The sequence below is a fragment of the Passer montanus genome, unplaced genomic scaffold, assembly GCF_014805655.1.
Source record: "Passer montanus isolate IOZ18808 unplaced genomic scaffold, ASM1480565v1 scaffold17, whole genome shotgun sequence".
In the NCBI taxonomy this organism is placed as follows: Eukaryota; Metazoa; Chordata; class Aves; order Passeriformes; family Passeridae; genus Passer; species Passer montanus.
Window position 1 is genome coordinate 13,341,770 of NW_024364270.1, and position 22,880 is coordinate 13,364,649.

A 22,880-nucleotide genomic window follows, 5' to 3' on the forward strand; every position below is an offset into this window, starting at 1 on the left:
ATCTGCTCTAAATGCTAAGTAATTTAAGGGCCTCTCAATTTTATTTTTTCTACTGTTAACTATGAATTTTTCTTGATTTTTCTCTCAGTTTTTTTTACTGAAGAGGATCATTATGAACCGACTATTTTAAACAATTCTTTTTTGATACATAAATACTAGTTAAACATTGCTAAACCTAAACACTTCTGGTGCTAGGGAAACAAAAAGTGGAGGATTTTAGTAGTGACTAGTAGTGAGCAAAAATTTTCTGAGTAGAGAATATCAAAGAATGAATCATATAGGTAAGCAGGCAGGTAAGTTCAGCAAAGCTGGAAAAGAAATTGATGCTAGAGTAAGTACTGAAAGCTTTTTTTTTTTTTTTTAATTAAAGCTTTCATCCTTGTATAAAGCTAAATGGGATATAATTTTTATATTTATGATTTCAGGCAGATAAAAAAAGTTACTTGTCTACATTGTGACAGCAGTTAGCATGGCAGGGTGTTCTAGTGAATAAACTAACCTAATGCATGTATCCCTGAGAGGAGATAAGGATAGCTAGGTACAGGATGTTTTATGAGAAAAAGTACACCAAACATCCAGCAGACTACTGCAATTAAAGTTTATTATGGGAGAAGCATCCTAGGTTCCAAGAAAGGTATGCAGGATTCTGGTTTATCTCATGCATTTCAGTTATATTATAAGGCAACTCCAATGGCTTAGAAATTTTAAATTTTCTTTTTCATAAAACTCAGAAAGAAATGGATGCCTTGCATAAAATCTATAAATTCTGTCAGCAGCCTGGCTCTTTGGATGATGATGGCACTGCGGATGATAATATTTGGTGATGCTGAATATTTATCTGAAAGTGCTTTTAGAGACATTTTTCGTGGCATATACAGAAACAAAACAAAATCAACAGGGACAGCTTGAATTTAAGTAACACTATCTAGTATCTATGATCTAAAGGTTACATTCCATTACTTATGTGTGGCTCAGAACTCACAAAAATAGCTCTCAGATCACAGCTAATCAACCTAATGGAAAAACCCTCAGTGACTAGGAAAAATCATCCCCACAGCTCTTTTCTGGTTTTTATACCAATATTGACTATAACTCTACATTACCACTGTGTAAGTGCTGTATCTTTAATAACTATAACCTCAAAGTCAACAAGGAAAATTCATTTTACTTGACAGATGATTTGTCAGCAGTGACCTGTACTTTGTGAAACACACTGGCCCTTCTACATGTTTGCATTTCTGACTGTTGATGTATTATTCACCCAGGAAGAGCTCAGTCAAAGCACTCCACTGTATCATGAAACATACATTTATCACAGACACTTCAAAGTTAGAATATTTTTCATGTTCAGTTGATTGCTTTGACAACTTTAATTTATCCTCCTTCAGAATGCATGCTGTTCAGTCAATGATGAGCAGATCTTATTGGAAAATTAAAATACCTGTTTTCTAGAGCACAGCCACTGGACTGGGACTCATTTCTATTCAAGAATGTCATTACCATAAGGCAGGGAAATTATCTATCTATCTATCTATCTATCTATCTATCTATCTATCTATCTATCCATCCATCCATCCATCCATCCATCCATTGTATTTGGTAAGATACATTACCATGCAGCAAGACTGCTTGAGATATAGTTAGTCTTTCCAGATTTTGATTTTCTATTTAAAATTAATAGATTTTGGGGATAATTCTTTTTCTAAAGACATTGGGATAATCAAATTTATGTATTGTATAGCATTGTAACAACTTCATGCACAACTTCAGTCAGATGTATGTCCTTGGCTTACAGAACAGAAATACAAGATGCAGCCTACTGAATCACAAGGAATTAGTTAAGAACAGATGGATGTTTTATTGCAAGACCACAGGATCAACTGCATTGGATCAGAGCACAGCTTCATCTAGCTTCATCATTCATCAGCTTCAATCACAATGGCTACTATTAGATGACCACAGAAAAGCATAAGAATAAGATAGACATCCAGCAATCTTTCCTAGCATTTTCCCAGCAATTTGCAGCTAAATGTCTTCCTGAAAGAGAAAGTGTCCTTACGCATAATTTTCCTTTATGTATTTTTCTGGCAGTGCGGCAGTTGATGAAATACAGTCTAAGAAAGAGTCATCCCTATTTTGACTTCAATGGAAGTTAATAATATTTTCTGAAAAAAGGAGTTACTGTCTCAGAGCAATTTCTGTCCTTGTCTTGGGAAGTTTTATAGGATAATAGTAACACTACACTCACCACCTATGAGTAATCATTTTCACTGCTTTCGTCTAGTAAGGAAAAAAAAATGTTTGAAAAATTTACATGACACCATGACCAATCAAAATATTTTACTTAATTCAGTAAAATTTTTTGACTACTGTTAAAAGATAGTACACTGAGTACATATATATAAAAAATGTATACTACATAGTCTTGCTAAAAATACTAAGTAAGCTCAACCCTTTATTCTATAATTCCTGGCACCATAAACCCAAATTTATGTAATTTCAAATTTGAGCAAGTCTTTTTACAGCTCTGTGCTAAGCAACACTGGACTAGCAAACAAGCAGAACTAGGTAACACAGAACTGGTTAACAGAGAACTATTTGAAGAAAGTGCTCAAAAAAAGATATCTGCACAGAGATATCTCAAGAAGTTACATACAGCTGTTAAGTAAACTATAACGTTGATTTCATAGATTTGGTAACTGCTGCAAGGTCCTGAGAAGAGCTGTGGAAATGAGAAGCATGTACTGACACATATTTTTAAAATTTTGAATCATGAAATTATAATTGATGGAAGATTAAAGATTTCTCCTGAGGTTATTTTATAAATCATATTCAACTTGAGACAGTGTGATACTTTTTTTTCTGGTTGCTTTTGCCTAGCTGGGTTCAGAGGCTTCTTTGCCCCCAGTGCACCAGATTTCAGAGTGAACTTCTCCTTTGAACAGCTGACCAGGTAAATTCCCTTCTCTCCTTTCTATTCTTTCTAACTTCATTTTATAATTAATTTTCTATGCTCCATGTTTGTCTCACTTTTGTTCTTGTAAATTATGGTAATTTGTTCTTTCATCATCCTTCACCTCCAGCTACTACAATATATTGTTTTGTTTTGCATCAGTGTTTTTCTTTTTCTTTTTCTCTCACTTCCCTTTCAAATCTTTTAAAACAGGTTAAAACAAAAAGTTAATTTAAAAATGAAATAACTTATCTGAGATTAAACTACCCCAAGATTTCTTCTGAGTTAAGAGTAAGTTGTGTTTGGTATTTCAGGTAATAACTAACTTCAGTGGTCAGTGGTGTGTGTCACCAGCATCCACCAGGGGCAGATATCTCCTTGCTTTTTAGGGAATAACCAACCTCTGCTTCCTGACAACAAGTCAGGTTCTCAACAGGAACTTGCCTTATTACACACAAACTCTATAACCACCTTCTGTAATATTTATCCCCTGCTTACACAGGCTCTGCAGCACCACAAGAAAACTGCAGCATCTTTCAATGAATAATAAAGATGTTACTTGAGTGGGTGGCATGCTGGCACAGCTCTGGCAACTCACTGGACTGTTTGCATATGGATGAGCTTATATAAACCCAGTTCATCCTGTCTATGAGCTCCCTCATGCCAACAGCTCTATTCTCACTCTCTCAGCTCTGAAGCCTAGGGTCTTGTTTCAGGGATCTGTGCTGATACTTACAACACTGCAAATACCTCTCATAGCATTGTACTTAGTCCTGCATGGCTTGTTGTTTTAGAAATTGGAATGATACAAATGCAACTCTTCCGACAAGTTTCACAAAATGTACTCCAGGAATGATCCCTTACCTAGGTCATTTGTCAAGGCTAAAGGATCTCAGCTTGAGCTCAAGTGGTCGTGCAGGTACATGTTAGCTGAAAATCAGACTAGTTTCACCAATATTTCATAAAGGTTATTGCAGGTTAATGATTATTTCCTACACTACAAAGCAGATCAAAACTTGGGGGGGTTCAATAAGCAAACCCAACACCTACATGTAGTCTCACATTCTGGTTTAGAGCTGTTTAGCCATATTTCTTGCTACTTGTTTCAAAATTTTCAAGTATATAGATTTTCTCCTTACATAAATTTGAGAAGAATGGCTGGGCTCTATATAATGCCATATTGATACAAATGGGAGGATTTGTGTACTGACAAAATAATGTATTCTTTAGAATTGTGCTCTATGAAACACTTCAAACAGCATAGCAGAAAGTCAAAGTAGCACAAAATAACTGAGATAGGCCATCATACTCTGTAAACAGAAAAGCAAACAGCAGAGTTTGTAAGAAATATTTATCTAAATTCACACATGAAGTGCAAGTATTTATTGTCAATGAATAATAAATGAATTTGAGAAGTAGCTTCCAGAACAACTTTAGACTAAATGTTATTTTTAGCATTTAATAGAAATTCATATTATCCATCAATAATTTAACCTCAGCCATTCTCAGGATTGTAATAATGCAATAACTTAAAATAAAGACCAGTAATGGATAAAAGTAGAAAAACAGTTTTGCAAAATCCCTGGTACCATGAATTACATAGTAGGGCTGGTCACAAATAATTTTTGAAGGATGTGAAGGCATTCTAATGCAGTACCTTCCTGCATACAGAGAAATGAAATAAGAAAATACTGATCCCAGTATTACAATCATGAACTCAGGTTAATAGTCTGGGTTAGAAAGTAAATGAATTCACTTTAATAAGTTCAATATTCTGAATTACTTCATTTTCTGTAGGTGGAATGAAAACTAGAAACAATTTGGTATGCTGTAAACTCTATAATAAGCCAAAGGTTTTTCAACTAGCATGTGATGTTCTTGTGATTACTCTAAATGTGATTACTAGAAATATTAATCCAAAGATTCATATCTATTTAAATCCAAGGACTACTAGAAGGAAAATAAGAGTGAATCAGTCAAATTTTCAAGAAACCATTATTAATACAGTTTTAGTAGACTTAGATCTCGATATTATTTATGAAAGATAAACTTCATCATAGTCTCACTTGCCACAACATCTCCAACCCTAATGTATTTTTGACAGTAACACTCCTAGCATTTCATATAAAACACCACCAGAGATACTGAATAAAGTTTTAGAGATTTGCCATCAGCAATCACACATGAAAATAACAAACTGATTATTAAAGCCACATCTGTAAAACCTATTTTAGAAATTAGGAATATTCTACTGCCTTTAAAGTATTTTCTGGCCACAGGCTGCAAAAGCCTCATTTTTCTTCAGATATTTTTTATTCCATTGATGTGCTGATTCCTATTCTGCATAAGTTTTTTCAACCTAGTATTGAATTTGATTCTGCTTTAGAAATAAATGCTGTTCAATTTAGTCAAACAAATTAAATAAAATATTAACATACATGTGTGTAAGTGGCTAAATAGTTACAAGGTTCAGATTAAACAGCAAGGAAAAAGCTGAATTGAAACATATGATTTCTAAAACTTTCAAGTAATCCAATAATTCTTTTCACATCATTTATCATGGCTTGAAAAAAATATCTCTTAACCTGGAATTACAGTAGGATGATTATTAGAGCATTACAGAATGAGGACATCATTGGCTTGTTACTTTGCTTGTTACTTTTTAGGCACTCTGACATTAACTTTGTGAAATCCAGCCAAACTGTTTCTGTGGAAACTCCCTCCATACCATTGTGGTTCAGTGGAGAAACAGGGAAGGCCTCAGTTATACTAGAAATAACTTTGAAAATGTTTTAATTTTTTTTTCAAGTTCTGAAAGTTTCCTTTGTTGGTCCTTTTATCTCTTATCTAGATGGGCAAAGCTTAGACATATATTCAACCCCATGGTGGAAAAAGATACATTCTATACAGCTCAGTGACTTCAGGGACTGGTGTGACAGAGGAGAGAACTGACCAGGAAGAGCAGAGTGCAGCATTAACATCATCCTCAGAAATGTTTTTAAATCCACTTAAGTGTTAGGAACCCATTTACTACCAATAGAACCCAGGAGGCAATGTGAGCAATACTATTTTTTAAGCAACTTTCACAACCAACTAATTTGAGATCTAACACGATTTGTTTTTATCAGTGTGATTTTGCAAGGTGAGGGCCCTAGGCAGGTATATCCAAACTTTTAAAGTGAGAAAAACTTTTATTCACTTACTTTTGATTTTCTGTAGAGAAAGAGAGACAGTATTTCTAAGCACTGTCTCCAAAAATGCTTAAATGTCATAGTACTGAACTCTTCATTTTACTACTATTTGTCAGTATTTCTGAGCTTCATGCCCTTGGAAGTCACTGAAAATCTGATTTTCTGAGTTTTGCATTCTATGTATTTATACCATTCTGCACTCTATCTCAAAAAAATAGTAGAAGTGTATATAATATAGCTCTATATAATGACATATTAACATACACATCTTTATAAATCAATATCTCTCATTTCTTCTAGAAGGAAATTATAGAATTTGAGAATATTTTAAAAATACTGAAGCAAGCCTTTAATAACAGTGGTAAGCACACTATTTGAATTTCCATAGATTTGAGTAGCATTCAAACTGTAGATAAATGGTTCATGTGTGTGGTCACAAAGACTTCTTTTTTAACCATATTTAACAATAGAATGGATGGATCAGCTAATAGTTTAAGAACAAAATAAAAGAAGAGATGGTAGGGATTCAGCATGCATTACTCCTCTTTCTGAGAATAAGTATTTCTAGAAAATAAAATTTAAAAAAATCTTTAGATTTGACAAAATTTTCCAAAGAAGAATACATTGTTTGCATTCTGTGAGGGGGAAAAACAAGTTTGGCTACTCAGAAATAATGGTACAGCAGACCCGACTGCTGATGGTTTTAGTTTTTATTTTTTAAAAAGGAGAAAATTTCAGTATTGAAATAGGGCCTTAATTTCCTATGCTGTCTTAACAGCACATTACATCTCATGAGGGAAAATACTGTTGAAAAGTCTCAGCATATAAAGTCAGTCAAAATTACACATCAATCCTCCAATTAAAAGAGAGTTTGTAGAAGACTCCTCTGTTCAAGCAGTTCTGTTGAAGACCAGATCTGACAGCCAGTAGTAGACTACACCAAAATTGACAAGAATTAAGCTATACGTTTACTCTCTGATGGATGTCAATATTTATGACTTTAGAGTTCCTTTTTTTTAAGTTTCTTTGTTTGCTATCAATATTCTCTGTTACTTCTAGAGAACATATGAGAGAAAAAATTTATCCAAGTCTGTGAATATAATGACTGAATTGCTTTGCAACAGTTTTGGAAAAAGAAGCCTAACACTGAGCACAGAAAGCATAGACAGAGATAAAAGGTAAATTGGCACTTACAGAGAGAGCGGAAATATAAAAAGAAAATGTATCAGAGTTGAAGACTATTTTGGTAAATATGGTCCAAAGACTTACATTTTTACTCTATTTTCTGCTTAACCTAATTCTTCTGTTGTAGTAGGCTGCTTCAAACAAAATTGGTGTAGGAAGACTATAGAGCTGAATATTACATTTAAGACACTTCAGGGTGAAATTGCTAATATAATAGGAATAACTGAGTATAAGAAAATAAAATAAATGTTTGCAGCTTTTGCATCCAACTCCCATTGCATTTGTTATGAAACATATCTAAAAGCTCTACAATTATCTTGCAGTTTGCCCAGCTTCTGTAAGGTTTGTTTTGGGATTCAATGAATCATTAAAACAGATACATTTTTATCTCTTGTTTAGGTTTTTTTGATGTAGAAGTAAAAAAACCAAAAAACAAAAAGAAAAAACCCAATTATATGTCATAACTTCTGTAGAATTTACATGATCTTTAAGTAAGTTCAGTGACATGCAGTACATTAGGACTATCATGTTCTCCATAAATAAATGCTAAAACCATTTCTTCCTAATATATTATATCTATATTCCTTCTGTTCTCCACTATTTTATAATCTAGATGATTGCATACATTTAAATTGGCGTTCAAATAGTTTGAAATGAAGATATTATTAACAGAAATAGAAAGTTTGGTACTAATAATACAGGGGCAGAAATGCATGTGTGAAAGCACCAGAAGATGCAGTGCCTCAAAGAGTTAAAGGCATGGTCTGTACTGATAATCAAGGACACTGCTGGCAGTGGTAAAACACTAGGGAATATGTTCCTGTCAAGAGGAGGAGTGTGCTCTGATAAAGCAACAGCTCAGACAATTTATCAGCAGAAGACCCTGCACTACAGCAACAACACTACAGCACATTGCATGTGATATTCATCTTTTTGTTATTCCAAAAGGATGGCCTAAAATATCTGAGAAAAGGAAGCAAAAACAATGAGTGCCGCTGAAGAGAATTTTGGATCCAAAGGGCCATACCACCGCAAAGGTTGATTCCTAAAGGTCTATGACAAAAAAGTTTGCTTGTCCTAATCAAAAGGAATCCAGCAGATACACTAAGAATGCCACAGTCAGCCTACCAGAACACACAGAAGTGGCCATGGACAAGCAACTTGGTCATGTACACATGCACACCTCCTTGCTCTTGGGTACTGAGTGGGACAGGCTCCATACAAGAGTGGGGCTGGCTGAAAAGCATTTTAAATAAAAGAAAAATCACTTCTGCCTTCTGTAACCTCGCATATTGACTTTGGTCATGCAAATTCCCCCCAGCTGTTCTGCCATTGCAAATTAAAATTCCACATTAATATTCCAGTTGTTAGGATACAAGGAAGTGCAGAACCAAACACAAATGTGTGGCTCTCTTTCCTAAAGTGCAGACCTGTAATTGTTGCTAAAGAGTTCAATGACCTGCAGCTTAGTAATTTCAGACTGCATATGCATTTCTCTTGAGGAAGCGTCAAACAGCACTGGGAGCAGACACCAGCTGCTGGAGCTTCCTCGTCTCATCAGCTACAGAGTCAGATTCCTTCTGTCTTTTTTGCCATCTATGATACTACAGGTATTTTGGTCTTTTTGCACAGCATACCAGCTTCAAAGGGAAGTTGGGAGAGAAGTGACGTTATCCTTATTGTACTGTCTGGTTGTTTTGGTTGGCTACTGCAAAATTATGGTTAAGTGTTCAAAACTGTATACTTAAGAGGTGTCCTTCTTAGTGAGAAATTTCATGGCTCATTTTATTAAACTGTATTAATTAAGTCCACTTTATCAAAGATCTTATTTTAACCAAATGGAGATTTAGAAAGGACAAGGTAAATGCTGCAAAACAGGAACTAAATTACAAAAAAAAATATATACTTTTAAGTCTATAATGTACCACTGTGAAATCTGCCTTATGCCAACATGCCTACACATATCCAATTAAAATTCTGCCTTAAGTACTTATATTTTATCTGTTTTCAGCTCTTGGAGGAGGGTGGATATTAACAGCTTTGGAGGAAAACCACTTTGCCAAAACTGCAACCATATGGCAGCAAACAAAAAAGGGCCAGCCTAACAAGGCTTCATTTGTTAAAAGAAAATTTGACTTTTCAGTTAATATATTAGCTTCTATAGGCAGAACCACACTAGGGGTGATGGAGGCTTCATGTCTGAGCAGTGGCAGAGGAAAAGGGGAAAGACAGAGAGGAAACCAAAGCATGTAGCTTCAGGCAGTCAAGGGTTTTGCCCAGTTTCAACTGTCTTACAGCTGTACAGGGTGCAACATGAGCCCTTACTCTTCTCAGCCAGCTTTTCTGGATGTGGCCCCCCCTGATTCCATCTTTTCCTAAGCTGGTGAAGTCACACCTATTTTATTTTCCCAGTCTTTGTGCTCAAATTAATTTCCCTCACAAATCTGAAAAGTAAAATTTCTTAAAATTTTCCCCAAACTGCAAAGGAGAAGTCATCAGTAATAGCCTTGTTTGTATCAGTAGAGAAGGTAAATAAACAAAGAAAATAAATTTTCTATGATGACTGTCTAAAACTTTTAACGTGAAATGGAAGATTTAAAAAAGAACACTACAAAATGTATTTTAATTCCATGCTCTGTGACCTACTGTCAGTCCCTGGCATTAAGTTTGGACTACATGACATTGAAACACAAACATACAGTGGGCATGCTGAGAAGCAATAAGGTCTTGTTTGTACAAAAAACTTGACATAAAGTGGAATTGTAGGTTTATTCTGAATACAGTACAGTGCAGTGGAGTCCTGCTTTCAAATGAGATACACCTAGTACAGTCAACTCAGGCATAGCCTTCAGTGTTCCAGAGTCCTTCTGGTTTCAAAGCAGCCTTAAAAGAGCCATCTCATGAGTCTCTCTGAAGCTGTACACATGAGGATACATACTGCTAAAGGAAATTTTCCACAAGATTTGCTAGCTTCCTTGAAAGTCTTTTTTTTTTTCATGTGGTGTGATTCTGTTTCATATATCCCTTCCAGTAAAAAGCAACATTAATCTTTGAAAGGCACACACTGAGGCTGTGTCATTGAGCAACGTTTGTAGCCTTGATATTGATATTAAGGCACAGATGCTGCAAGTGGAGCTAGGATTATCTCTAAGCATAGGAAAAGGCACTGCTCTCACAAAAGGGCAACTCAAAACCCTGTAAAATACAATCTTCCTAAATGAAATAAGAACTTTGTTTATTTAATCTGTAAGAAAATGCCTTGACAGTATATTTCAAACTAAAATTTTAGATCAAGAAAATTAGGATAATTCAGTAAACTCTACCCTTTATGCCTCTAGGTGGAACAATGAGAGCATTCAAGGGTAGGTACATTCTCAGCTGACCAAAAATATTCTGACTTGTATACACACAGCAACTGTTTAGTGCGTTTGTGGACAGCATCCAAAATAGAATTTATGATCAGTAGAATTATAAAACTGTAAATCACCCTCCATGTGCTGGAACATATTTGACAGAAGTGACTCTCTCAAAGAACTAAAATGACTGTTGACTATTTTGATTTGGAATGACTTTCAACAATTATTTTCTTACTCATAATTTTAACTACTCTGATTTGACACAATTCTAGCTTGAATCATGTTGATGATATGATATCCATTACCCATTTTACTTTGGGTTTTCTTTGAAGTAAATTATTTTTTGATTATTCCCTTCCAAGTGATTTGCAAATATAAGTAAACCCTGAGTCATACACCTGCAAACAACTACCAAGCTGCAACTAACACAGGTTTACTACTGTATATGTCTTGAAACACTTCTTATTGCTGGAAAATAATGTTTATAATTAGGCAAAGAAAATATGAAATTGTAGTGTTTCTTCTTTTTACTTTACTTTGTAGATAGGTTCCTTCTAAATCATGTTATCACAGTAGTGACAGAATCATTGCAAAATAGACTCAAAGGGGTATAAACCAGTGATCTATTCCACTGTGATTCAAGACAAGGTCAATTATATCCCAACTGTTATTTTTTCTCATTCTGGCAACTATTTAAAAGTCTTGCAGATGCTACTGGATGTAACCAAAGTTATAATCTTCCTAATAATAATCCATTTGGATGACATATCACTATATCACCTTTATAATCTTGTCCTGCGGAAGAGAGGGAGATTCATTTTAGGTAGTTTTAGATAGCTACATCTGAGGAGCTCATCTAAGGCACCAGTGCTATTTTGCATGCTTCAGACATTTAGACATGATGACCAATAACAAAAAAGTGCCTGCTTATCTAACTCAACATTAATGGCTCAGATGTGCTCAATGCAGCCCACACCCCAGAAGTCTGAATTTAGACATTACGAATAAGATCAATCTGTCTGACCTACCATTACTTTCATCAAGCTCATGCTTTCTTAATTAATTTGCAAGAAAAACAGATGAGACAGTGTCAAAACCCTAACTGAAGTCCAAATACTGGACATCTACTGTTTTTCCCTTACCTAATATTTCCTGCCCACTCCTAGAAGGGAATTAGATGGCTTTAATACGTTTGCTCTTGGGAAGTCCATAGTGTTTATTAATTATTTCTTCTAGCTACTTAAAGTAGTATATCTGTTCATTGACTGGTTTATTAATTGAAAATAGTTCCCCACATTCTTCTCTCTTTCCTCCTTTAAAGGTAAGTTCTGTGTTATTCTTATTTAGTTTTTTGGTACCTGATACATCCCCCATGAAATCTCACAGAAAGCCACTAACAGGCCTAAGTTTTGCAGACAGTTAAGAAACCTAACCTATATAGTCTGTTCCTTCCTTATCTACAATTGAGGTTTTAGCTCTAGGATTAACTGTGCTGTCATGTGTTCACCGACAACCTCTACAGTAAACTCATGTAATAAAAAATCACCGTGTGCTTTTACCTTCTCTGCTCCTACTCCATGCACCCTTTCCTTTCCTTCAGGAGCTCTCTAAGGTACTGAAGATTTCTTTGTTTTTCTTCTATCTATTAATGTACTAATATAATTATGTTATATTAAATCTTGCTAGTTGCTTCTCAGTGAGTGCTTTGGCACTTCTGACAGGTCTCTACACATGTGTGTTACTCCACCACGTTTAGTTAAGAGAAATTTTCCTCATTTTGCCTAAAGTGGAAGAAGAGATGAAAATTTAGCTCAGCTAGTCTTTTACACTTTCTTTTCTTCACACTGGTGAAGGTTTTACTATGGTCTTTTGTAGATTTCTGTTGAAAACCCCACAGACTCGTCTTAAACCTGTGCCCTATATATTTCTTAAAATAAAATCTCTGAATTTGTTGACATTTACCTTTTTCAGCTTTTTTTTTCCCTTGGGCAGTCTGTCAATGTAATTTCTTACACAAAAACAGCAACTAAAAACCCCCATTACTATCATGTCCAATGTCTTTGGAAAAGATTCAAGAACAAATATATTCTTCACTGCTTCCCTGGTCACCAACAGATATTGAAAAGCTCTATCTAATCTTCTTTTTGAGATCTCAAAGCAACTGGTTTTGACATACAAGCCAAAAGTTCCTCTCTTCTTCCCTTCTTCTATATGATTGTACTACTATAGTGATATATATGATAAAGTATCTACAATGTAAATTTTGTTGTAATATCCAATTAATTCTTGTTTTCCTCATTAACTCTTCAGTTATTTCTTCTCTGTTTCTCTTTATTCTACCATTAAAATGCAAACAGCTAAGATACCTTGCAAACTGACCCATGACTTTCCCTAATCACTTCTTTAATTTCGTTTTGAATAATCCCAGGGACAAGACCTATGTTCAAGTTACCTTATTTAAGGTTATGATTTTTGTTCTTGCCAAATGGTTCTTATTTTAAACTTCTCTCAGGAGAGAGAAGTTACACTTAGATGCTAGACTTGGACATGAGATAAGAGACAATATTATCTTGAATCTTCAGCTTCTTTATTCACTGCCACAGAGCCTGATAAGAACTTTTGACCTTCTAGGATAATTCTTAGCATTACCATTATTATTCTTTATCCTATGTTAATGATTGGTGCAATCCTTTGTAATCTGGCAAAATTTGACTCTTTGAAGAACCACATCAGCCTTAATTTAAGTGCCAAGTGTCGCAGATGTTTCCACATCACCCTGAGTAGAGGATCAGTAGCCAGCAGCACTTTTTATTTCCTCTTGACAATAAGGATTTTTTATTCCTGGGCTAGTGTTTGGGGGTTTTGTCAGTTATCAGGTTGTTCTTACTTGTTTCCTGGTCAGCACTTCAGCTTTTAATTTGTCAGAGGACATCAACAGTCATCTTCCTCTCTGTAGTTTTAAGTTTGCTCCTCCAGTACCTGTACTGCTACCAAACGGAAAGTCTGCTTTAACTTTTTTATTCCTGAATGCATGTTGTGGATGAAATCCTCATGAGCATACTAGCTTTGAATCTCTCCTTTTACTGCCTCCTAATTGCTTCTTAAGAGATTTCCCTGGAGATCTAAGAGAAGTCTTTCCAGATACCACCAATAGGAAAATATAGGCCAAAGTTCTGGCAAGCCCATTCAAGAATTTCATCACAAGATGTCATCATTGTCTAATTTTAAATAAAGGTATTTAATTATGAGCATACAACATATTTCCTCTCAAATGTTTTTCACTAAGAATTAGATACTATGTGGTATAAAAAGCTCTTTATGTTCATGACTGATAGAGTATTTGTGCTTGAATTTTAGATATTTTTGCTTTTATTGGAAGTTCATGAAAACAGTGAAGTATAATATGAAGTACAGGACTAAGCAAACACTAAAATGAAGGACACATTGGAAGTTACATTTAGTCTTGGTATTACCAGGAATTTTTCTACTTGCTAAAAAGTTATTAGATGAGTAAAGTTGCCTGAATACAGTGCTCAGTAATCTAAATGCTTACAGTTCAACAGTAGAAGTTTCTTTGACTTAAACACTCTGAAGAGTAAAAATATTACTTTTAAGCTTCACTGGATAAGCTTTTTCCACATATATTAAAGTAAAAACTAAAACCTCTCCTTATTTATACATAAACTGATGAAGGACTTCAAAATTATATTATATGATTCCATACTACTTAATTTTCATCCCTAAGCATAGGCCAGATCTTTACCTTTGGTTATCCTATGTTTAAGGAGAAGCCTGCTAGAAGTAAGAAGTAAGAAATCCTTATTTCTTCCTAGGTAACCTATTACTTTGTCATTACTTAGTTAATAAAAAATAATGTACTTGAAATATAACATGTTTGATGCATGTAATGCATTTGATTCCATAATAGTTCCCTTTGCTTTGCTGCCTAAATTGTGTTTGACTGAATCTGGAAATGGCCAAAAGGAATGAAAAGTGGAAGACATGCATGTGAAGCTGCATATATTCAGGTCTACAGTAGAAAGACATGTCTTCATTGCAAACTGTATGTAAAGCAAAACTGATACAATTTAAGGAAAGATAGCTCTATTTTGATTGATCATAGCTAGATGTCTTAATTTCAAGCAAAATCAAGCTAAAAAACATTAAAGAGTTGAGAGGAAAGAAAAAAAAAGTTCATGTTGGGAAACTGCACACTGAATAGACAGTAAGTAAGGACTCAATGTCCACTCTGAGAAAAGAAGCAAAGAAAAGAATAGATCCTTTGCCATCTGCAAGGGTTGAAACACCAAATTCCATATTTCTATGTCAAGAAAAATAAGGTATGCAGTAGAAATGCAAAATGGCTGATGACAAGAGTTGTGGGGTATTCTCTTAAAAGTAGAAAAGGAAAAGTAGTGGTCAGTTATGGGAACAGATAGAATAGTATTTACACATCTCTAAAATATGGGATTTTTCAAACTGTTGCTATTGTCTCCATTTCATGGCTTTTACTTGCTCTGCAGCTTCTTACCCTACTGTGGGAGCCCAGGGCACCAGGAATATTTCTCTGTCTGCTCTGGGCTGCCCTAACCCCTAGGGGGGCACTAACTTTGACCTTCATTCATGGAGAAAGTCTGCTAGTCTTCAAGATAGACTAGAATCCACAAAAGTGTGAAATAGATTATAGAGAGTAGTGTAGGTGTATCACTTGGTGAGAAATTTAGGTTCTGGGATTTTTAGTATGTTGTGGACAGAAGCAAGATGGAGGGCACAGGGTGTCATCCTGGGTCTCTTCATGCTTCTTCTTCCTTCTTCTCCATGGGTTTGGGTGGCATTTTGTAATTGGACAGAAAAGTCTGCATTGTGGGCTCTTTGGAATCAGTTATTGGGTTAAAAGGGAAAATAATCTAGTGCCTTTCTTAATTGGATAGTTTAGTCTTAAAAGACCTTGTAACAAGAGATTGTTGGCCATTTTGTGCCTTCTAATGAAAAGCTGCCGAACTCACAGCAGTGAGACTGTTTTACTGATGAGAAATAATAAACACTTGAGTCTGAACATGAACTACCATTTCAAGTGCCTTCAATCCAGACCCAGAGAAACCAACAACTGGGACCCCCACATCCTACACCTGATTTTGCCTTTGGTGCCTGTATGCTGCTGTGGGAAGCTGACCCTGGCTGGATGCCAGGTGCCCAACAAGCCACTCCATCACTGCCCTGAGCAGGACAGGGCATGGAAGACAAGAAACAGAAAAAAAACCCCAAAAACCCTTGGGTCAAGATAAAGCCAGTTCAATACAGCAAAAGAAAAGGTCTGTGTGAAACCAAAGGAAAACAAAATATTTATTCTCTACTTCCTATTAGCTGGTGATATCCAGCTTCCCTCTCCTTTTTCTTAGCTTTGTTTGCAGTACAGCCCTGTATGGTATGGAAAATTCCTTTGCAGCTTGAGCCAGCTGTCCTGGGTATGTCCCCTCCCGAGGTCCTGCCCACCCTCTCCCCACTGGTGATGGGGGAATGTTGGAGAGGCAGCCTTGGTGCTGAGCAAGCACCAGGGTATTTGACAGGTGAACACCTCTCTAGTTACCCATGCAAAGAACTGTGAAGGCTGCTGTGGGAAAGATAACTCCATCTCTAGCAGACCCAGTACAACTACCACGATAAAATATAAGACACAGAAAATACTGAATTATTCATAATATCTTCAGAAATTATTCACTATCTCCTAACATGGAGTTTGTCTGTGAACAGTTCTGTTTTCCAATGTTGCAAGTTGCAGAAAGAACAGACTCCCAGAACAACATGCCTAGCATTTCTCATGATATAGCCCCTTACTCTTTTTAGAAAAAAAAATAAGCTGAGTCTGCTTGTTTTATCTGCAATTATATTTGCATTCAAATAAGTTATTTTCTCTTTATCCTAGATCCCCTTTTCACTGCAAGCTGCTGTTAAAATAGCTGTGTCAATTATATTTCATTGATAAGACATTCTGTATATATGTAATGCTCCATGAAATGGACAGTCGTTCAAATATATCCTTTTCCAAATTTTAAGCGATAAGGTACATAACATCCTGCCCTATATATAAACCAAATGCAATTTTTAGCAGGGATGTACCAGTACAGCTGAGTAACACAGCTTTGCCTCAGGACTAAATTATTTGGACATGCAAGTCAGTTTTCCCTCCATGAGCTGGGGAGAAGACATAATAAAATGCTTTAAAAATTCTTATCAGCACAGTTGCACAGGTTTATGCTGACAGACCAACAGGCTAAGCATGACTTAGTGTTTTTAGTAGCAGAGGTTTTGAAATTTTCCCGTCATTGTCTGTCAGCAACATTTTCAGCCCTGTGCCAAATATTTATTTGAGCAGCATTATATAATACAATACTTTAAAAAGTGTCAGCAGTTAATGCATTATATATACTCAGAGTTCCATCATTCCAAACAAAACCTCATCTGAAAAAGATTGTAAAATACTCCCCTAGAAGAAAGATTTCAATGCAAAGACATTAATGGAGTATTTTCTCTGGTAAGATTTTAAAACAACATTAATGACTCCAATATGCTATTTAAAGCAACAGCTCCAGGACACTGGGACTAATGCATCTCTAAGAGTAAACAACATTGATTCTGTTCATGGTTATTCAAATATCTACAAATGATTTCAACACAGTGGGTTACTTAGCAATGTCTTATCCACAGTTTCCTTATGGACAATTACGCCAAAATTAAACAATAGTTGCATGTTTTTCCTTACTTGTAGAGTGATCTTTCATCTCCCCCAATCCAGTATTAATTCCAGCATCTATTGAACTCATGATTTTATCAATCTACAAAAGAGAGAACAGTGAAACAATTGAGGGATCCCATCTTCAGTATTTTATTTTAGTTTTTCATGCATAGATTTATGGCATTATTACCCTCATTAGGAAAAACCAATAAAAACTGTAAAAAATCATAAATCCAAGGTAGACAATTAATTTCTCCACTTTGATTTGGAGACTGCAATTTGATTTGCAATTTTGTACGTTAGCAAAATCTAAGGTTTAGGATTAGTATTTCTTTTTCCATGGTAGAGTTCCTTATGTACTGATGACTCTGGTCATCTAGGTATAACCACTAGCGGTTTATTTAAGCAGTGATATTAATGAATAAAAAAAATCATCTTGTATATTCCAAAGTATTTAAAATACACACAATTAGATCAATTGTTCAATTAATATTTCCAGAGAATTTCCTAGCCCCTTTTCTTTCCATCTGCCCCAAGGGCACTAAATAGGTATGAAACCTAGTTGTGTCCCCACATACCACAGAACACCATTCTCTGTGAAACAACATGTTTCGAAAGCACATTGAACTTACTAGGTCAAAACTACTCTATCTATTTTATTTTCTGTAAGAATAGGACAAACCAAAAAGTGAATCAAAAGGTTGCTATGGACTAAGAAGACAGCAAAGCTTACTAAGCTTAATATTAGGACTAGTAGGAAAAGTATGTATTAGTCACTGGAGACAGGAGAAAGTCTGGAAATTATGACACAATCTGCAGATTGAGCATTCACACTTTATACATAGATATATACATATCTATATGGCACTTTTTTTAAGACCAAACCTTGATAACCATGTAGAAAGGCAAACCTCAACCTGATTCTAATCAGGATTTTATAATAACATATCCAAATTGTAAAGATCAAAACCTGATATCCTTAGTAGAGCTTCACTAAGAGAGTATTTTCCTTACAAAAGTGCCTTAAATTGCCCTATCGAATCAGACACTCAGGTTAGCTTGAAACATTTTCCTAGAAAAATAACCAACAACATAATCAAACTCGGGGTTCTTTCTGAACACAATAGCACCCTGGAGATAGATGAATTTCCCCAGTGTAGTAGTTTCAAAGAGGAATGCTGACTTCTTTGTAGGAGCAGTAAAATCCAAACATTTCCCACTCTTAATTTACCTCAATGAGATGGGTACTTCTGTGTCTAGGAAGAACCATTTACATTGTTGAAATTCAGCACAGGAAAAAGAATTAAACATAAGGTGTCTAAAAATTAATTTCAATTGAATTCTAAACCTAAAATAAAGTCTCTCATATGAGCAAGCATGTGCACTACAAATTCAGTGTGGAAATTTCTCTTTGTAGTCCTGAATTCATTGTTGCTATAGGAGTATTCTCACTTCACACAGCAGCCAGGTATGTGCCAAGCATTTTGTACACAGGCTACACACCAGTTAGAGGATACCATACATAAGGAGGGTTTGTAGAATGCCCAATCAACTCTCCTGGCTCTTGCTGATGTGCACTGCCATGGTGGAAATAATTAGCAAATATGTAAACAGTAGGCACAGTTACTAAGGATTTTACCAACATTATTATTGTCAGTGGTGAGGGCTTTAGTAGACAATAATTTCAGTGCCACAGAAAATTGCAGAATTACTTCTGGTTAACTTCATTCACTCGGGAAACAATAGACTTTATTGAGTGGGCAGCATTTGAACAGAAATGCTTTGCATTTTGTGCCAGCTGTTGAACTCCCAGGCAGTACACTGTGACATTCACTCTGAGGTTTGCAGCGTGGAATATTCACTTTTTATTTTGTCTCTGAAACTGAAAATAATAACAGTGTCTTCACAAGATCACAGTACTTAAAAAATGAAAAAAAACCAACTTACTTCTTCCCACTCTGATGTGAAGGAAGGTGTTCTCTCTGAATTCCCTTTGGAGCACTGTGGCTTTGGCGTGGGTTCACTCCAATTGCTTCTTGCTTTTTTATCATTTGGTGGATGGGTGATAAGATTAGAATCTGATTTTGAAACATTTTTGCACAAATGCATTTCCAGCAAGGTCTTTGGTAAAGATCGTATTCTGCCCAGCGTGCATGCTCGCTCCACAAATCCCCCAGTGGAAACTACCCATTGTTCACTGATCCTTGGTGCACCAACCAGGGTATGATTTTCTGCTGGTTTATTCTTAGTATGAAATATGGTTCTGTTTACAATTGGTGGCTTTTTTTTCTTAACAGGAGGATCAGAGCTGCTCTCTTTCCGTAGCTGTATCTGCTGTGCTGCGCTCTTGCTCAAAATGCTTTTCTCCAGGGGCCCACTGCACAGGTTCACTTTGCTGTACAGCTGCAGTGGATTTTCAGGAGGGTCACACGCAGGTGATGATCCATGAAGTAAACCTGCAAACTGCTCAGCAGGGTGTCCTTCAGGAAGCTCACTTTCAGTGGATGTTTCACCCTGGCTACGTTGCTCTGAAATGAGAGAGTACCTTGTAAACATAAAAGGGTGATAAAATACTGGAAACAAAAAAATCCTTACTCCCCTCAAAATTACTTTTTAATGCTGCTTGGTACATTCTTGTGTAAAGAAACAAAAGACAGCTGTGCCGTGAACTGATTTATTATTCTCTTAAAAAAAATCTTAAAGATTACTATTTTATCCTGACTAAAATATCTGCTGGTGGAAGAACAGCCAACAATGCTCAGATCTATATATAAATTCCATGAAAAAACAAATTTATAAGATAAAATAGGCCATTGCTATTCCATCAACTTGATGATGTCTCTTTTAATTTGCTATTGAGTTGAAATGTGCACAAATTATATAGTTTAGTATGATGAATTAGGTAGGTAGTTTGTAGGTGGTAAAATACATGAAGAACCATTATTGTCACGAGTATTCTTAGTAATTTTTCTTTTTATAGCCATTATAATAATAGTGAATTTACACTTTGATGCCTTTTTACTGACAATCTCTAAGGAATAGATCTGAGTGGTGTTTTTATTTTCGGGAACTTTTGAGAATAGTAATAGTAGCCATTGGGAAAAAATAACACAAAATCAAGTCTTTTCAAACACACTTAATATGTAACTTAGCACATACATAAACACAAAAAGCAACCACAGAAAAATGCACTACCCTGGCAAGATTTAGAGTGGATTATTAAAATTTTATGGCTTTTTTTTATGCTTGTTGCTGAAAGACCTAGGAGTGGGGAAAAAAAGGAGGTCTGAGCTGCCTCACTTAAAGTGTTCCTATAGTTAACATCACTCTATCAACATGGCATTAAGTCAGCATGTTCTAGTCAGAATAGCTGTGTCCCTACTAATGGTCACATCTCTACAACTACTTCATTAAAGATAAATAAATTAATCTCATTCCTTCTAGAAGTCGTATGTTCTAGATGGACTCTAACTGGAGGACTGTGAGCACAGCCGTAGCTACCATGAGGAATCGAGCATAGCATCATGACATCACATACAAAGATATTGAGCACTTTTCTCCAATTAACTAAAATATCTGCTGGCAAAAAAAACCCCCAATCAAATCTCAAAATATCCTTTCTAAAAGAAAGCAGTGCTTGACTTTATGAATGACAGAAGAAAGATTTTGGTGTGTACTTCAAAACTTCATCAACTCTTTTACTAGTCAGCAGCTTAAAAATATAAAATTAAATATTTTTCTATATATGATAACATTCTAAGGACCTAAGAAAATACACTTTTCTTCTTTGAGAAACAACCAACTAGAATATACACTTCAGACATTTTGCAACCAAAAATATGTGAGGTGTCATGGAGAAAGGTTAAATGTAGGATATGACAGAGCTTAAGGGATCAATAAACCCAGAAAAATTTGGTTTGGGGGAAAAATTCAGGGGAAAAGGAGGACATGGGATATTCTCTCTTTGATTTCTGAGAGTTGCTGATTTATATATCTGTCTGCAATTTTGAAGGTGAATTCAAAATGAGGAATAAATTATGCAAATAATTACTGGCTTTGGTGCTTTTCCTTTACCTGAAAAACTCAGTAGCTGAGATTCAGCTCCAGATTAAGACACCTCATTTTTCTACGTGGGTAAGAAGCATGTTAGCTCCCACCATAGTCAGAGATCAGATTAATAAAATGAGTGGAACCTATCACTCCCTGTAAACTGGGCTAACTACACTGCCAGTGACTTACAGGAGACAGCATTCAGTTTGTGTCCAGATACCTACATTTATATATCTGTCATGAACTGAATCCTATTTTGATGTTCCAGACAGGTATCTCATAGCTGTGTATTGACTCATTGAAGAGATAAATGTTTTTGTCAGGACAAAGTAAACCAGGAGGGAATAAATCAAGAAAAATAAAAGCTTACAGAACCTGGATTGCAAGAATTTCACTACTAGTTTTGCTACATCTATGTTGCTAAATAGTACTGGCCAACAGCTATGAAGACCTGAAGGAATTACTAAGCTCGTGTCCTTTAAGTTAAACTCTCCTTCTCAAGAAAAAGCTGGTCCATCCAAATAAATACTGGGAACAGTCTCTGATCTCAGCTAAAACTTGCACTGTGCCTGGGCACTGTCTAGATGGGTCTGTTCAGTATTGCCCAAGACTGGCAAAACCCAAACAGTTTAAGAGTACAGAGTGCCAAGCAACAGTGCATCTCATGCCCTGATTTTGCTCAATTTATTACTGTAAACAAAGTAAGTTCTTACTGAGAACTCCCGTTCCCCTGTGGTCAGTAAATATATGTACTGACCACCAGAAAGTGTGTGTGTCTCCTACTTTCCAGCAGTGTTGCAGTGACAGCATATCAAACCATTAATTCTGGTTGTTTTGATAGTTGACGTGGCAGCAAAGATTCCAAATACATTGCATGAGCCTTTTTCAGCTTGATCTTTCACAACTCTTCCTGTACTGTGCACACGTAAGTATATATATTCTACTTTAGGTACAACTTTCATCTTTAAAATACCCACACAAATACTTTAAGGAAGTCAGAAAAAATGAAAACAAAGGTTGCTTGTTTACCCATTAATCTTCTTATGTGTTAGCAAGCACTCTATTTTACATTTTATGTGATCACTACCTGTTTTTCAAAAATATCCTATTTCACTTAATGTTGAGAATGAAGTTTGCTTAAGGAAGAAAAAGCTCCTCAGCATTTCCAAAATATCATAAAACTATTCCGTTTGGAAAAGGCCTCTAAGATCATCAAGTCCAACTGTTAAACCAGCATTGCCTAGTCTACCACCACCACCAATCCATGTCCCTAAGTGTCACATCTTCACACCTTTTAAATATCTCCAGGCATTTATATAAGAATGGTCTTGTTACATATTTACTGCATAGCACCTAAATTCTTCTTTGAATATCAGGTTCTAACAGTCTCTCAAATTTTTATTATGTCCATT

General features: G+C 35.6%; 1 protein-coding gene across 6 annotated transcripts in view; it reads right to left on the reverse strand.

Moving 5' to 3' along the window:
• ANKS1B (ankyrin repeat and sterile alpha motif domain containing 1B) overlaps positions 1-22,880 on the reverse strand; it is a 411,921-nt gene that overhangs the window by 194,487 nt on the left and 194,554 nt on the right. For all 6 annotated transcript variants that reach the window (XM_039703948.1, XM_039703945.1, XM_039703947.1 and 3 more), the window contains 2 exons: positions 19,366-19,946; positions 17,446-17,518 (listed from right to left, as the gene is read on the reverse strand). In XM_039703948.1, the coding sequence (XP_039559882.1) occupies positions 17,446-17,518; positions 19,366-19,946 (654 nt within the window). The remainder of the gene's footprint in view (positions 1-17,445; positions 17,519-19,365; positions 19,947-22,880) is intronic.